The following is a 13,846-nucleotide window of genomic DNA, read 5'->3' as shown; positions in this document are numbered from 1 at the left end:
ACTCATTGTTGGCAGCTTGAAATCCATCATGGTATTTACACCACAGAAATGAGCAAATACTACAAAGCATGACCTTTTGTTGTCCTGGAGGGCAACGTGTTAACAATTTGCCAGCATGCCACCGGACAGTCTCTTCCTTTTCTCCTCCTCGCTGAGATGTCCCCTTCTGCTTTGCTCCTCAAAAGCAGCCTGGAGAAGCCATTTCATGCCTCTCCACTCTGTTCCGTATCCTTTTCATGAAGTGTTTGAAGTTGGTTACTTTCCGTTAAACCTTTCTGAAGTTTGCCGCAGCTCTAGCAGTAGAAGAATGGAACTAAAAGACTGATGCACATGATATCAGCTGCTGTCTTTTATGCCCCTTTTATTTCAGGCTGAAGGAGATCCAAATGAGTGAATATGATGCCACAACTTACGAAAGGTTTTCAGGCGCTGTCCGAAGGCAGGTGCACTCCCTCCGGATCATCCTGGATAATTTACAGGTAATCTTCCATTTATGGGCCAAGAAAACAATCTGGGCCTAAAGTTGAACTGATCCCAGAACTATAGGAGAAAATTACCCAAACCCTAATCAACCAATCAGGAAAAAATTAATGCCAAAATGTTTGTGTAAAGCTGTAGCTCATTCCATGGCTTCTTAGTTGAGTTCTCCAAGGAAAAAGAGTTAATCTCACTTTCCCCTTATTCAGGAAGCAGTAATTTGACCAGCAACTCCAGAAGACATCATACATCCTCATTCCTCACATAGAAGATCTGTGTGCACCTCCCTTTTGCTAGGAATTCACAAATAGAATTCTCTTTCTAGAAATCACTTCACTGTCATTGACGGGAGAGACAGAGAAGCATTTTGGATCATCCACGCTGTACTTCTCTATGCCTCCTGGCTTTTCCTTTCCCCACCCTTTTCGCCCTCCCCTTGCTCCCATATTGCCTACCTTTTTTGCAGTTTACAAATTGGTTGCCCCAGAACTATTACTATTTCCCCCTAAATATTGCTATTTCAACATTTCTATTTCCCCTAAAAAATATCAATTAAGATGCTTCAGTATTTCCTAAGCAAAGATATTTGGACATTTCAGGGAAAAGGGGACGGGGCTGGGAGCCAGGCATGACATGCTTCTTCACTCTCTACTCTGGAACCTTCTTTGTCCTTTCCATGAAATGGTTGAAGTTGCTTACCTTCAGTTATACCTGTTTCCTCTTTGGTTCTTGTTTGTAGTTGTTCTTTGTGGGGAGGGAGGTGTTGTTGTTGTTTTTTTTATTATTTGCTAAGTATTGGGGTTTAGAAGTTCTCTGGTGCAGTTTTAATCCACTCTCTTAACTCAAAATCCTGGGAAAGCCTCAGTTTAAAAAAAAAAAATGCACACTGCATCAGGAGATTAGGAAAAATTCTATCATTTCCAAGAGGAAAGGAAGAGGAAAACGTTTCATAATTAACTAAACTCCTAATTTCAAACTCCGGGGACTGTAAGAATTAAGACATTTGCTCATTTAAGAAAAAAAAAATCCATATGCATATAGTTACTTAAGATAAAATAGCATAAGGTTTTGTATAAACTGTGTAATAACATGAACTATGTATACAATCGAATGGTTGGATTTTCTTCTGAAGTCACTTACATGACAAGTGCTTATTGCTCTGGGCTTGAGGGCAACTGGTGGTGGCTCTGAGCAGCAGGGCAAGACAATAGGTGAATAAGAGCCAAAGTGATGAGGGTAATGGGACACAGTGCTAAAACTAAAGAATGAATGTGGCTCATTCATTCATTTCTTAAGTTCTTCATGCACAACAGGCATTAGGGTTATAAAAATAAAATGTAGGCCTTGCCTTCAAAGAAGGAACTTAAAGAAGACAAACAAGCTAACATCTTCCTAAATTCTGTAGAGAAGTATGTGCACAATGCTGTGGGATGAATGAGGAAAGCCTTCACGGAGAATGTCATGCTTCGGTTCACTCTTGAAAGATGCTAAGGAATTTCCCAAGTGCTTAACAGTCGGAACATTCCAGACAAGGCACAGTGTGTGCGAGTGCAGGTTGTTCAGGGTGACTAAGGAGATGTGTGTTGGGTGGAGGCAATGGCAGGGGAGAAGGCTGGTGAAGCCATGGGGACCCGATCGTGAGTAGCCCTGAATGCTGTGAGAACAGGCAAGTTACATTGGGTTTTACTGTGTGGACAAATGAGCCATTAGAGGATTCACAGTTTTTGAAAAGGATGCAAGAATACATTTTTATTTATTATTTATTTATTTTTTAAATATTTTTTAATTGATTTTAGAGAGGAAGGGAGAGGGATAAAGAGATAGAAACATCAATGATGAGAATCATTGATCAGCTGCCTCCTGCATGCCCCCTTCTGGGGATCAAGCTTGCAACCCAGGCATGTGCCCTTGGCTGGAATCGAACCTGGGACCCTTCAATCTGCAGGCCGATGCTCTATCCACTGAGCCAAACGGTTAGGGCAAGAATACATTTTTGATTGAGGTAATCAGAATCATCTGGTGTTAGTAAATGTCTAGATTGGCATTTATTGGGCACCATGCTACAGTTACTTTTACAAATATCATTCCCAGATCAACCCTTTTAAATAAGTGATTACATTTACAAGACCAGCCACAGGAAGAGAAGTCAGACCTAATACCGACTTCTTATAGCAGAAGGAGAGTTAGTAGTCCGGAAGGACTTCTGGTAAACATACATGAATGAGACCGTTTGAGAAAACAGTGTCTAGTTCTGCTTTCAAACAGAGAGATGAAAGAAAACTGGAATGGACTTAAGGAAAAGCAACCAATAAGATTAAATAGATAGCAAACAAGAAACTGGCACTGATAAAAATATGTAAAGGGATTGGGATTAATAGCTTCCTGAATATTCTTAAATAGAGTTAACTATTTCAGGAAGGTTTTTATTCCCCTCTTTCCTAGAAACCTGAGAAAGAAAACATAGGCTTCAATAATAGCAAGAAAGAGTTTAATATATAAGAAAGATAATAAAAGTGATTTAATTCTTGAAAGATACCTAAGATGGATGTAGAACTTCTGTTTCTAGAAATCTTTACAAATCAGTGAGCATTTTAACAATACTAAGCATTTATTGAGCAGTTCCCATGTGCCAGTTTTCATATATTAGCATCATCATCAACCTCTCTTCCATCATCATCATCATCATCACTTTGTTGCTAATAGTGCCAGTTTTGGAGCCTGATAGCCTAGGTTCTGTAAAATGGGAATGACGAAGAATAGGTCAATTAGGAAGATGTACCCAGAAGATACGTGTAAACCATTTCAAACAGTGCCTGGCTTATAGCGTTCTGTACAGAATTAGCTTCACCGTAACGCTCATTATACTCCCTCAGTATTTATTGGCATGGACTGCCAGGCAGGCACCCGTCAGGTACTTTTCATTCATTGTGCTAGTTAATCCTTACAATAACCGGTAATGGTCATTTTCTACATTTGATAGATAAGGAAACTGAAACATAGGGTCATCTCAATTCTCACAGTCTTATGAAATATAATACTTTATTCCCACATAATGAGAGAGTTAAGGATTAGAAAGACATGGCTAGTGAAGTAAGTGACTGAGCCCAAAGCTCAGATCCCTTTTCTCTGCTGGGTCTCTATTATCTTCCAACTCTACCATTCTGTAAAATGTGTAATTCTTGCACACACTCATAAGACAGTTTGCATCGTTATCCAGATGCCAACACAGCCACTTCAAGTGCTTTTATTTTTAATCCACAGAGGTGTTTTTCTCAGGTAGGCCATCCAGGGCTCAATTTAGAAAGACAGTATTTGTTAAAGACACAGTACTGGCCAGAACAGACAGGGCCTCATCTGGAATATGAATCTTTAGGTTGTAACTAAAATGAGCAGGTTTTTGACTTGGTCCCATTTTTGCCATCTTCTGCCAGTCTGTGTATCTCTGATCGACTAATCACTTCCAGCTGTCTGGGGTTGCTGTAATCCCGGTAACCGTGGGTGTTCCCTTGGTGACCAGTACAAAGTCTGGCCAGGCACTAGCAAGTCATCACTGGAGATGACTTTCCAAAGCACAGCTTCAGGCCCACGCAGTGACCGGGGGCTGGGCTGAGGTTTGTGGAGCAGGAAATGTTGTTCCACCCAGTGACCATCTGCTTCAACACGTGCCTCTGGTGTAGTACATCATTCTCAATTAAGAAAGCTTTTACCAGTGGCCTTCCTTTGCTTCTTGACTAGACTCTCTATGGAATAACAGAGGCTTGGTTATTGGGCTTTTTATGAATCAGCAGCAAGAATTTTCTCACTAGAATAGTAGAGTCTATAATAATTTCTTTATACTTGATTCAGAATCTGAATGTCTTAATTCCAACATTCCCTAACAAAACAAAATACCCATTCCTACAAAAAGCCGTATCGTCTCTTCATTGTTTTTCTGACCTATAGTCAGTAATTTCATTCTGAGGCTAAACTAAATTATCCTTCCTCTGATTGCTTTGGCTAGCATGATAGCGCCAGGAACCAACAATTATGTGTCTTGCTTTGCCTTTTGTGCTTCAAAATGAGCTTGTGTTCAGATAAAAGGTGTTTTTGAACACTGACATGTGACGTACACTGTGCATGGGCCTGAGGGAACAAAGATTAGTAAGATATCCCTGACCTCCAGAAGGTTATAGTCTTGCCAAAAGCGGTTTGGCTCAGTGGATAGAGTATCTGTCTGCGGACTGAAAGTTCCCAGGTTCGATTCTGGTCAAGGGCATGTACATTGGTTGCGGGCACATCCCCAGTAGGGGGTGTACAGGAGGCAGCTGGTCAGTGTTTCTCTCTGATCGATGTTTCTAGCTCTTTATCCAACTCCCTTCCTCTCTGTAAAAAAAAATCAATTTAAAAATATATATATATTTTTTTATTTTTTATTTTTTTTTAATTGAAAGTCTCAAGAAGATTATAGTCTCGAGGGGTGGAGAAGATGGGCACCTAGACAGAGTATTTGTTTAATATGGCAGTTGTCCAGGTAGAGGGATGCATAGAATGCAGTGCAAGTCCAGAGGAAAGGGAAGCTAGGATAGATTTTGAAGGAAAGGATACATGAACTGAGTCTTGAAGGGCACATGAGTACGCATGAGTATTAATAAGAGGGTGGAAACAGTGTCCCCGCATAGACAAAGGTAGGACACTGTGGTCTCGGTGTGAGCTGATGGCTCATCTCGCGTGTGAGAAGGATGCCATCCAGTGTGGGAGCCAGGCAAGGAACTTCGACCTTATTCTGAGTACTCACTTGGCTAATATGTAAGGAATGGAAAACATTTCTCCAATAACCATGTCTCATCTTATAGACACTTACTGAATTCTTTGACTAATGGTTCTTGCCTCTGACAACTGACCTAGGGAAGAAATCACATGTGTAGCTAATAGAAGACACAATATGGTAAGTACCACAGAAAGGTTTTAAACAAAGTGCTTGGTTAAGTAGACACGTGAACAAGCTATTTCCAAGCTGGACAGTTAGGGAGAAACTCACAAAGGACGTGTCATTTGAGCTGGACCATGAAGGATGACCTTGGTTTCAGTGATAACTCTTATAAGGATAAAGAGATGGTCAGAATTTTTTTCAATTGATCATGGATGAATACTTTTATAAAATAAAATAGAAATGAATTACTGAAAAAATGATATAAAAATAACATACAAAATACAAGCCCATATTATTTAATATCAGATTCAACAAACATAAAAGTACGTTATCAAATTGTCATGCAAGTTTCTAAAGACTTACTGTCAATTTCTGTTACTTATTTCATCATGGACCAGTGACAAGTGTTCACACACCAAAGGCAGTGTGGATGGCTCTGGTCTAGATAGAAGAAACCTATAAGCAGAGGACTAGGACTTAAATAAGGCTGCTTGGGGAAGGGACAACTTTCCAAGTGTCTAGAGTAGGGGTGTCGAACTCAATCAGAGAAGGGGCCAAAATCTAAAATCCAGCCTAAATTGCAGGCCGAATGGTTTACTGAACAGTCATAAACTGACAATGTCATAAACTGACAGCGGAGTGCAGTGATGACAGCGCGGTGCGGGCCACATTGCAAGGCCTGGCAGGCTGGATTTGGCCCGCGGGCCTTGTGTTTGACACATGTGGTCTAGAGATTGGCATGGGCATGGGGGCGTAGTGGGTAATGGGAGAGAAGACCAGAGAGAAGGTGAGACCCCATTGATGTCTGTATGTTACTGTCATCTGCATAAAGGAATAGCGAAAGTCAAGAGAGATACGCTGATTAAAGTGAGAGTGAAGAGAGAGGAAAGGTGAAAACAGCCATGTCTGGGAACACCTACATGTCGAGAAAGCAGTAAAAGTCCAGTGTCTCCTTAGCACGTGAATGGCTCATCACTCAGCACATGGCATCAGTGACCATGAGAGGACAACTTCAGCTGAGGGCAGGCTAGAAATATAGTCCCGGCTTCCAGGCTGTTTGAGCATCTGTATAAAGGCATCTAATTCCATCTTTGTTGGATGACCATTAAAATTATTAACAGTAAAAAGCTGTAAATGTGAAAAAAACCATATGATAGAAGAAATTAGGGAAGAGTACATGAACAAGAAGCTTTGAAGAACTTTCACTAAATATAGTGTAATGAGCCCCATAAGAATGATTGCAACAAAGACAGTTCAAAACCTTCCTCAGAAATAGCATTACCAGCGAGTAAGGGCATGAGGCCAATGGGATCACATTAACATCCCTGACTTGGAGAAGCAGGGAGGCAGGAGAAAGCCTGGAGCCGGTGAGAAGCAGGTCACTCGACCTCCGTGTCATGACTGCCAAGCAGCAGCACTGAAAGCAGCAGCCATGGGAAATGAGCAGCTGGGTCTAGGCTTTATGCAGTGGCTATGACAAGCAGAAAGCTGGCAGGGGAATAACACTGGGGAAGGGCCAGACCAGCCTCAGTTTACACCTGGCTGGACGACTAGCTCAGACAAATGCCAAATGGCCCCCTGCCATGGCTTCACCACACAAGTTAGAAATGATGTGGAGATGAGGTTCTCACACGAACTGCTCCACAGTTCGAGCTCCTTCCCCGCCGAGGCCTGAGCTAGTGGTATAGAGTTAGTTCAACTGCTAACATCAGCTTAACATCTTCAAGGAGAATTCTAACAAAGTGGCGAGTACATGCAACCAAGGAGAATGTGTCTAATCTGTTCCTGAATAGTTTTGTGCTGCCGTCTCATCACTCAAGAATAAGAACACCAGAAAATGAAGTAAAACAGGATCCATGAAGTCGTTCTGCAGGGAGGTGGACTAGGAAGCATTCAAGATGGAGAGGAGGAAGATGCTGCTGGGCTAGAATATCTCTTCAGAAAACACCAGATTTTTAGAAAACATCTGCTTTGTGTTCTCAAAATTCAAAGAATCTTGAAGTATGAGTAATAAGACATGGGTTTAAAAGGATTTGGCTAAGAAGCCAGCAGAAGTAATAAAGGAGATGAATGTAATAAGGAAATGTTATAAGGAAACTAAAAATGCAATGCCAAAACTGAAATCTATATTAAACGTAGAAAGAACAGATCAATTCAGCCTTAAATCCAATTACTAACATGAATGGAAAACTTAAATTGTTGTTCCAGATTATGGAAAGATAAAGAGGTAAAAGCCATAAGAGAGCTGATCAATCAAAACAGAGCAGAGAGTTAACATATTATAGGAGCCGTGAGCTGCCCCAGTCAGTACAACAGCACTTGGCACATGGTAAGTGCTCAGTGCTCAGTAAATGGATGCTGAATGGACCAATGATATTCCCCAAAGGACACATAAGAATAATCAGAATCATAACTAAAGAAAACTGTACTGGGCTGAAGACGGACCTGAATCTATGGGTCAGAGAACTGTACTGAGTAGCAGGCAAATTAATGAAAAGAGGTAAGTACCTTGCCACAACTTCCTGGAATTTTAACATTTCAAAGCAAAGAAAATATAAAAAACAAATAAACACAACAACAACAACAACATACAAGCAGGCAAGAAAGCAAGCTATCACAGAAAGAAAAATAATCTTACATTCGTTTTCCCTGAAACATTGAATGCCAGAAGCTAGTGAAACACCACCTACAGGATTTGGGAGTTTGGGGGTGGAAGAGAAGAATTGTGACCCAATAATTCTATACTCAGCCAAAGTACAAAGGTGACAGAAAGACATTTTCACATATTCAGAGACTTAAAATGTATATCACTTAAGTACCCCTTTTGAAAATGCTTTAAATATATATATATATATATATATATATATATATATATATATGCACACATACATATATGCACATATATACAAATATTCCAGTCAATTAAGAGAGGAATCAAAATTCCTTAAGAATGGGAAACTTGAATTATAAAAGGATAGCAGTGAGCATTGGAAACATTAAACAGAAAATAGAATCAGGTCTAAATAATTGTGATAAATGTGTGTGTGTGTGTGTGTGTGTGTGTGTGTGTATTTTTATTGCTTTGAGAGAAAGAGGAGAGAGAGAGATTCCTTGTTCCACTTATTTATACATTCATTGGTTGCTTCTTGCATGTGCCCTGACTGGGGATCAAACCCACAGCCTTGGTGTATTGAGATGAGGTTCTAACCAAATGAGTATCCCAGCCAGGGCTTAAAGAAAACTCAAATATCAAGAATATTGTTTTGTTAAAGTACACAGTTTAAAATATAGTTATTTTAATAATTAAAAACAGGGCCTAAATTGTCATATTATCTCAAAAATTAAACAAATATCAAGAAGTTGATATAGCCTGGCCAGCATGGCTCAGTGGTTAAGCATCATATGAACGAGGAGGTCACAGTTCAATTCTGGGCAGGCACGTCCCCAGGTTGTGGGCTTGATTCCCAGTGTGGGGCATGCAGAAGGCAGCCAATCAATGATTCTCTCTCATCATTGATGTTTCTATCGCTCTATCCCTCTTCCTTCCACCCTGAAATCAATAAAAATATATATTTTTTAAAAGAAGTTGATATAGAGGAGAAACAAAAGGAAGCAAAAAGTGTGATAATTTATGTTATTAATGAAAGAGACAAATACTCTTTCATTCCTAAAAATAACTACAGAAATAAAAGTTCAATCAGGCTTTTAAAAACAATCATGCTGGTATTTCTTATACATACAACATGTTTTTATAAATATTCCTCTGATTATTGTGCGGAAAGGGGAATGTCAGGGGTGCAGAGTTGAAGCAGGGCCACCCGTTAGGAGCTATCGAAGTGGTCCAGGTGAGAGGAAGCGATATTTGGGCTAGGAACAGGCATGGCGATGAGAAGAGATTATCAGATACTGCCGGAAGTTAAGAGGGTTCGAAGGGGACTAGGTGTGAGATGTGAGAGAAGGAGGAGTCAAAGAGGACTCCTAGGTATGTGACGTGAGCAGCTGAAGGAATGGAGTCTGCCTGTTGCCCTTTACCGAGATGAGGAGAACTTGGGGAAAGCATGGTGAGTGGGAGCCAGGCCTCAGTTTTGAACTGTTAAGTCTAAAAGCCTATTACGTATACACACTGGTGGATGTAGATCCAGCTTTTTTAAAGTACAAAAGACTTAATTCTTGAAGGAAAGACATGAAATTGTCTTTGTTCATAAAAACTAATCATAAAATAATAAATTGTCACTCAAAGTAATAGTTTAATTCCACATCAGCATCCAAGAGTACAAATTCTTTTAACAAGAATTATCTCTGTTAAATACACGAATCACTGTTCTCCCTTGCAATGATATGTTACCTTAAGAAACAGGGAAATCTTTAAAACAGGAAGACCTGTATCTTCTCTTTTTTTGGTAGTACTATTCACCATTTAGAGCAGTTTGCAATCTAACAGGTATTTAGTAAAATATTTTTACTATGTCAAAATATTGAGATCCACAAAGAAAAATTTTTATTGCTTCCACTGATTTGTACCTTGTTATTTTATAAATATTGTACAAGAGTATGCCTTAACCTAGCTTATCATTTCCGTTTTAATGATATAAATTAAAAACATAAAAATTATACATTGGTTGAACATGGGGAAATGTTAAACTAATGGGAGCTAATGTTTAATAAAAGAATCATTGCTCCCAGGTATCCTCAGATATCTATTTACATTTATTTATCTATCCAACAGGTTTTTGGGGTATAGTTGTTGATGTTTTTTAATTTAAACATTTGCTTGACGAAGAAGGGTCTTTGATTTTTTTTTAATATATATTTGTATTGATTTCAGAAAGGAAGGGAGAGGGAACAAGAGATAGAAACATCAGTGATGAGAGAGAATCATTGATTGGCTGCTTCTTGCACCTCCCCAACTGGGGATTGAGCCCGCAACCCAGGCATGTGCCCTTGACCGGAATCAAACCTGGGACCTTTCAGTCCATAGGCCCACACTCTATCCACTAAGCCAAACTGGTGAGGGCTACCCAACAGGTTTTTATTGATGATCATCTACATGCTTTATTCTGTAAAGTGTATAGGATTTCTGCAAAAATTGCTATTTAAGTCTTTCTAATCTCTTTATTAAAGAAATTCTGAAAGAATAATAGAAATATGGCTTTCTTATAGAGTATATAAGTAAAGGAAGACTTGATTAACCATAACCCAAATAAGTGAAGACTTAAGGTTAATCAGAAAACTTTCTGTGCTGAAATCACAAGGACTAGTGACACTAATTGGTTTTTATCTAATTTATTCCTCCTAATGTCCTCACTACTACAGATGTGTTCATGGTTATGTGGGTGTGGGTATGTGTGTGTGTGTGTACTTTCTGGCTAACCAGTTATTTACCAGAAAAATGAATTAACTAGTACACATCATCCTATGAGCATTTCAATTAACCTAAGTATTCTGTGATTATTTTTACTTTCTTATTGAGTTTATTGGGGTGACTGGTTAATAATATTACATAAGTTTAAGGGGTACAATTCTATAACACATCATCTCTACACTGTATTGAGTTCACCACCCAAAGTCAAGTCTCCTTCCATCACTTTTTATCCCCCTTTACCTTCTCCTAGCTTTATATATAAAAATTCCCATTAGTATGAACTTATTATATAACACAAAATTGGAAATATTTGTGAGAATACTTCATGTAATAAGAATATAAAATATCCTTCCAGTGTACCAACAGCAATCAAGGCTTAACTACACCAAGACTTTGCACTCAGCACACAAAGGGGTGTACCAAGAGCAACCTCCTCGTGTGATTGGGGAAGCTGAGCTACTGGACCTTAGAGGTCCCTACCACACAAAGCCACTTCATCACCACAGGGAGGCAGCCAAAATGCGGAGACACAGAAGCATGTCACGAATGGGAGAGATGGAGGAAAGTAAATACTGGACAACACAGAGTTCAGAATCAAATTTATAAGGTTACTCAAGAATCTTCTAAAAACCACTGAGAAACTTGAAGAGAACTTCAAGAACCTTAATGAGAATACAAAAAAAAAAAAAAAAAAAAAAAAAAAATGGAAAAGGACCAGTTAGAAATTAAGCATACACTGTCTAAAATAAAGAATATGTAGAAACTCAACTCTAGATCAATGTGCCCCAAGAGTCAAACCAAAGATCTAGAATATGAGAAAACAAAAAACACCCAGCAGAGAGGCAGGAAGAAAGGAGAATCCAAAAGTAGGAGGATAGTGTAAGGAGCCTCTGGGATGGCTTTAAGCATATCAACATCCAGATTTTTGGGGGTGCCAGAAGAAGAGAGAGAGCAGGATATTGAAGGCCTATTAAAAGAAATAATGACAGAAAACTTTCCCTACCTGGTGAAAGAAATAGACTTACAAGTTCAGGAAGCGCACAGAACCCCAAACAAGAGGAATCCAAAGGGGACCACACCAGGACACATCATAATTAAAATTCCAAGGGCAAAAGACAAAAAGAGAATCTTGAAAGCAGCAAGAGAAAAACAGTTAGTTACCTACAAGGGAGTACCCATATGACTGTCAGCTGATTTCTCAACAGAAACTATGCAGGCCAGAAGGGAGTGGCAAGAAATATTCAAAGTGATGAACAGCAAGAACATACAACTAAGATTACTCTACCCAGCAAAACTATCATTCAGAATGTAGGTCAGATAAAGAGCTTCACAGACAAGAAAAAGCTAAAGGAGTTCATCATCAACAAATCAGGATTACATGAAATGCTGAAGGGTATTCTTTAAAAAGAGGAAGAAGAAGAAAAAGGTAAAGGTAAAAACTATGAACAACAAAAAAACATCAAATACAAACCTACCAACAAGTGAATCTAAAAATCAAGTGAATAAAAAATCGGAAGAACAGAATGAATTGGTGAATATAATAGAATAAGGGACATAGAAAGGGAATGGACTGACAGTTCTCAGGGGGAAAGGGGTCTGGGGGGTGCAGGAAGAGATTTAACAAAAACCTTACACCTATGGATGGAGACAGTGGCAGGGGGTAAGGACATGGGGTGGGGAGGGGAATCAGGTGGAGGGGAGCTATGGGGGGGGAACACCTGTAATAATCTGAACAATAAAGATTTATTATTAAATAAATATGTATGGAAAAAAAGAATATAAAATAATATTTTGGCCCTTTGTTATAAGTAAAACCATGTATTTACAGAACTTACTGTTTAAAGAAGTATTTTAATGTGTCCCATAAAACACACAGTCCAAATTTAAAGATATTTCTATCCCAGTCCTCAGTGAACTTTTAAAGAGTGACCCCTCCAGCTCATTACCTTCCAGAGCATTAATTCTGACAGGCTCTTCCTGTTTGGAGTTTCCAAGTTTTGGTGGGCTGGCTACATGATAGATAATAAGTTATCTGCTCATAATTATATATATGCTATCTTTCTTTTAATTTCAGAGAGGATGGGAGAGGGAGGGAGGAAGGGAGAAAGAGAGAGAGAAAGAGAGAGAGAGAGAGAGAGAGAGAGAGAGAGAGAGAGAGAGAGAGAGAGAGAGAAAGAGAGAGAGAGACATCAATGATGAGAGAGAATCATTGATGGGCTGCCTCCTGCATACCCCTTATTGGGAATCAAGCCCACAACCCAAGCATGTGCACTGACTGGTAATCGAACCACAAACCATGACCTCCTGGTTCACTGGTCGAGGCTCAACTACTGAGCCATGCCAACTTGGCTATATGCAAATTGTATATTTTAAAATGAACAAATGGTGCTACTATTATAAAAATGTCTTTGTGCCAATAGTTTTGGATCAGAAGACTAGTACAATACCTTAAGTTCTCAAAGAGAAAAACTGGCTCATGTTCCTGAAAATCTCAGTGACAAGCAGAACCCAAAGTAATTCATTTATCCACAAATAAAAGTACAAAGGAAGGTAATATATGATATGCCAATCAGAATGACTAATTTAAAAAAAAAAAAGGAGAAGAAGAAGAAGGAGGAGGAGGAGGAGGAGGAGGAGGAGGAGGAGGAGGAGGAGGAGGAGGAAGAGGAGGAGGAGAAGAAGACGAAGTCAATATCAAATGAGGGTGAGGATGTAAGCAAATAAAACCCTCATATACTGCTCACAGGAATGTAAATTGGAGAAGAAGAAAAAACACCACTTTGGAAAACTGTTTGGGAGTATCTACTAAAACTGATTGTCTCCAGGATCGTCACCCAGCAGAAATACACATGTATTTCTTCTCCTAAAGTCATGTTCAGGAGTACTCATGGCGGCAGTATTAATGATAGCCCAAAACTGGATGTAGCACATTTGTGCAATAGATAAATAAATTGTGACAGAATCACGGGATTGAATGTTATAGCGCTGGGAGAGAATAAAGTGCTACTACACACAACAATGTAGGTGACTCTCATGGGAGCAATGTTGAGAAAAGAAGCCAGACACAAATGGGTACATGTTGTATGATTCCTGTTTTA

At 39.3% G+C, this 13,846-nt stretch overlaps 1 protein-coding gene across 1 annotated transcript in view; it reads left to right on the top strand.

Annotated features, from left to right (window-relative positions):
* The window catches only part of VWA8 (von Willebrand factor A domain containing 8), a 333,534-nt gene that overhangs the window by 294,165 nt on the left and 25,523 nt on the right, over nucleotides 1-13,846 (top strand). The window contains exon 40 of the mRNA XM_084876526.1: nucleotides 371-479. Within this exon, the coding sequence (XP_084732652.1) occupies nucleotides 371-479 (109 nt within the window). The remainder of the gene's footprint in view (nucleotides 1-370; nucleotides 480-13,846) is intronic.

This window comes from Pipistrellus hanaki (assembly GCF_964339955.1).
Source record: "Pipistrellus hanaki genome assembly, chromosome: 3".
NCBI lineage: Eukaryota > Metazoa > Chordata > Mammalia > Chiroptera > Vespertilionidae > Pipistrellus > Pipistrellus hanaki.
Note: the sequence above shows the minus strand (reverse complement) of the source record. Positions and strands in the feature narration are given on the sequence as shown.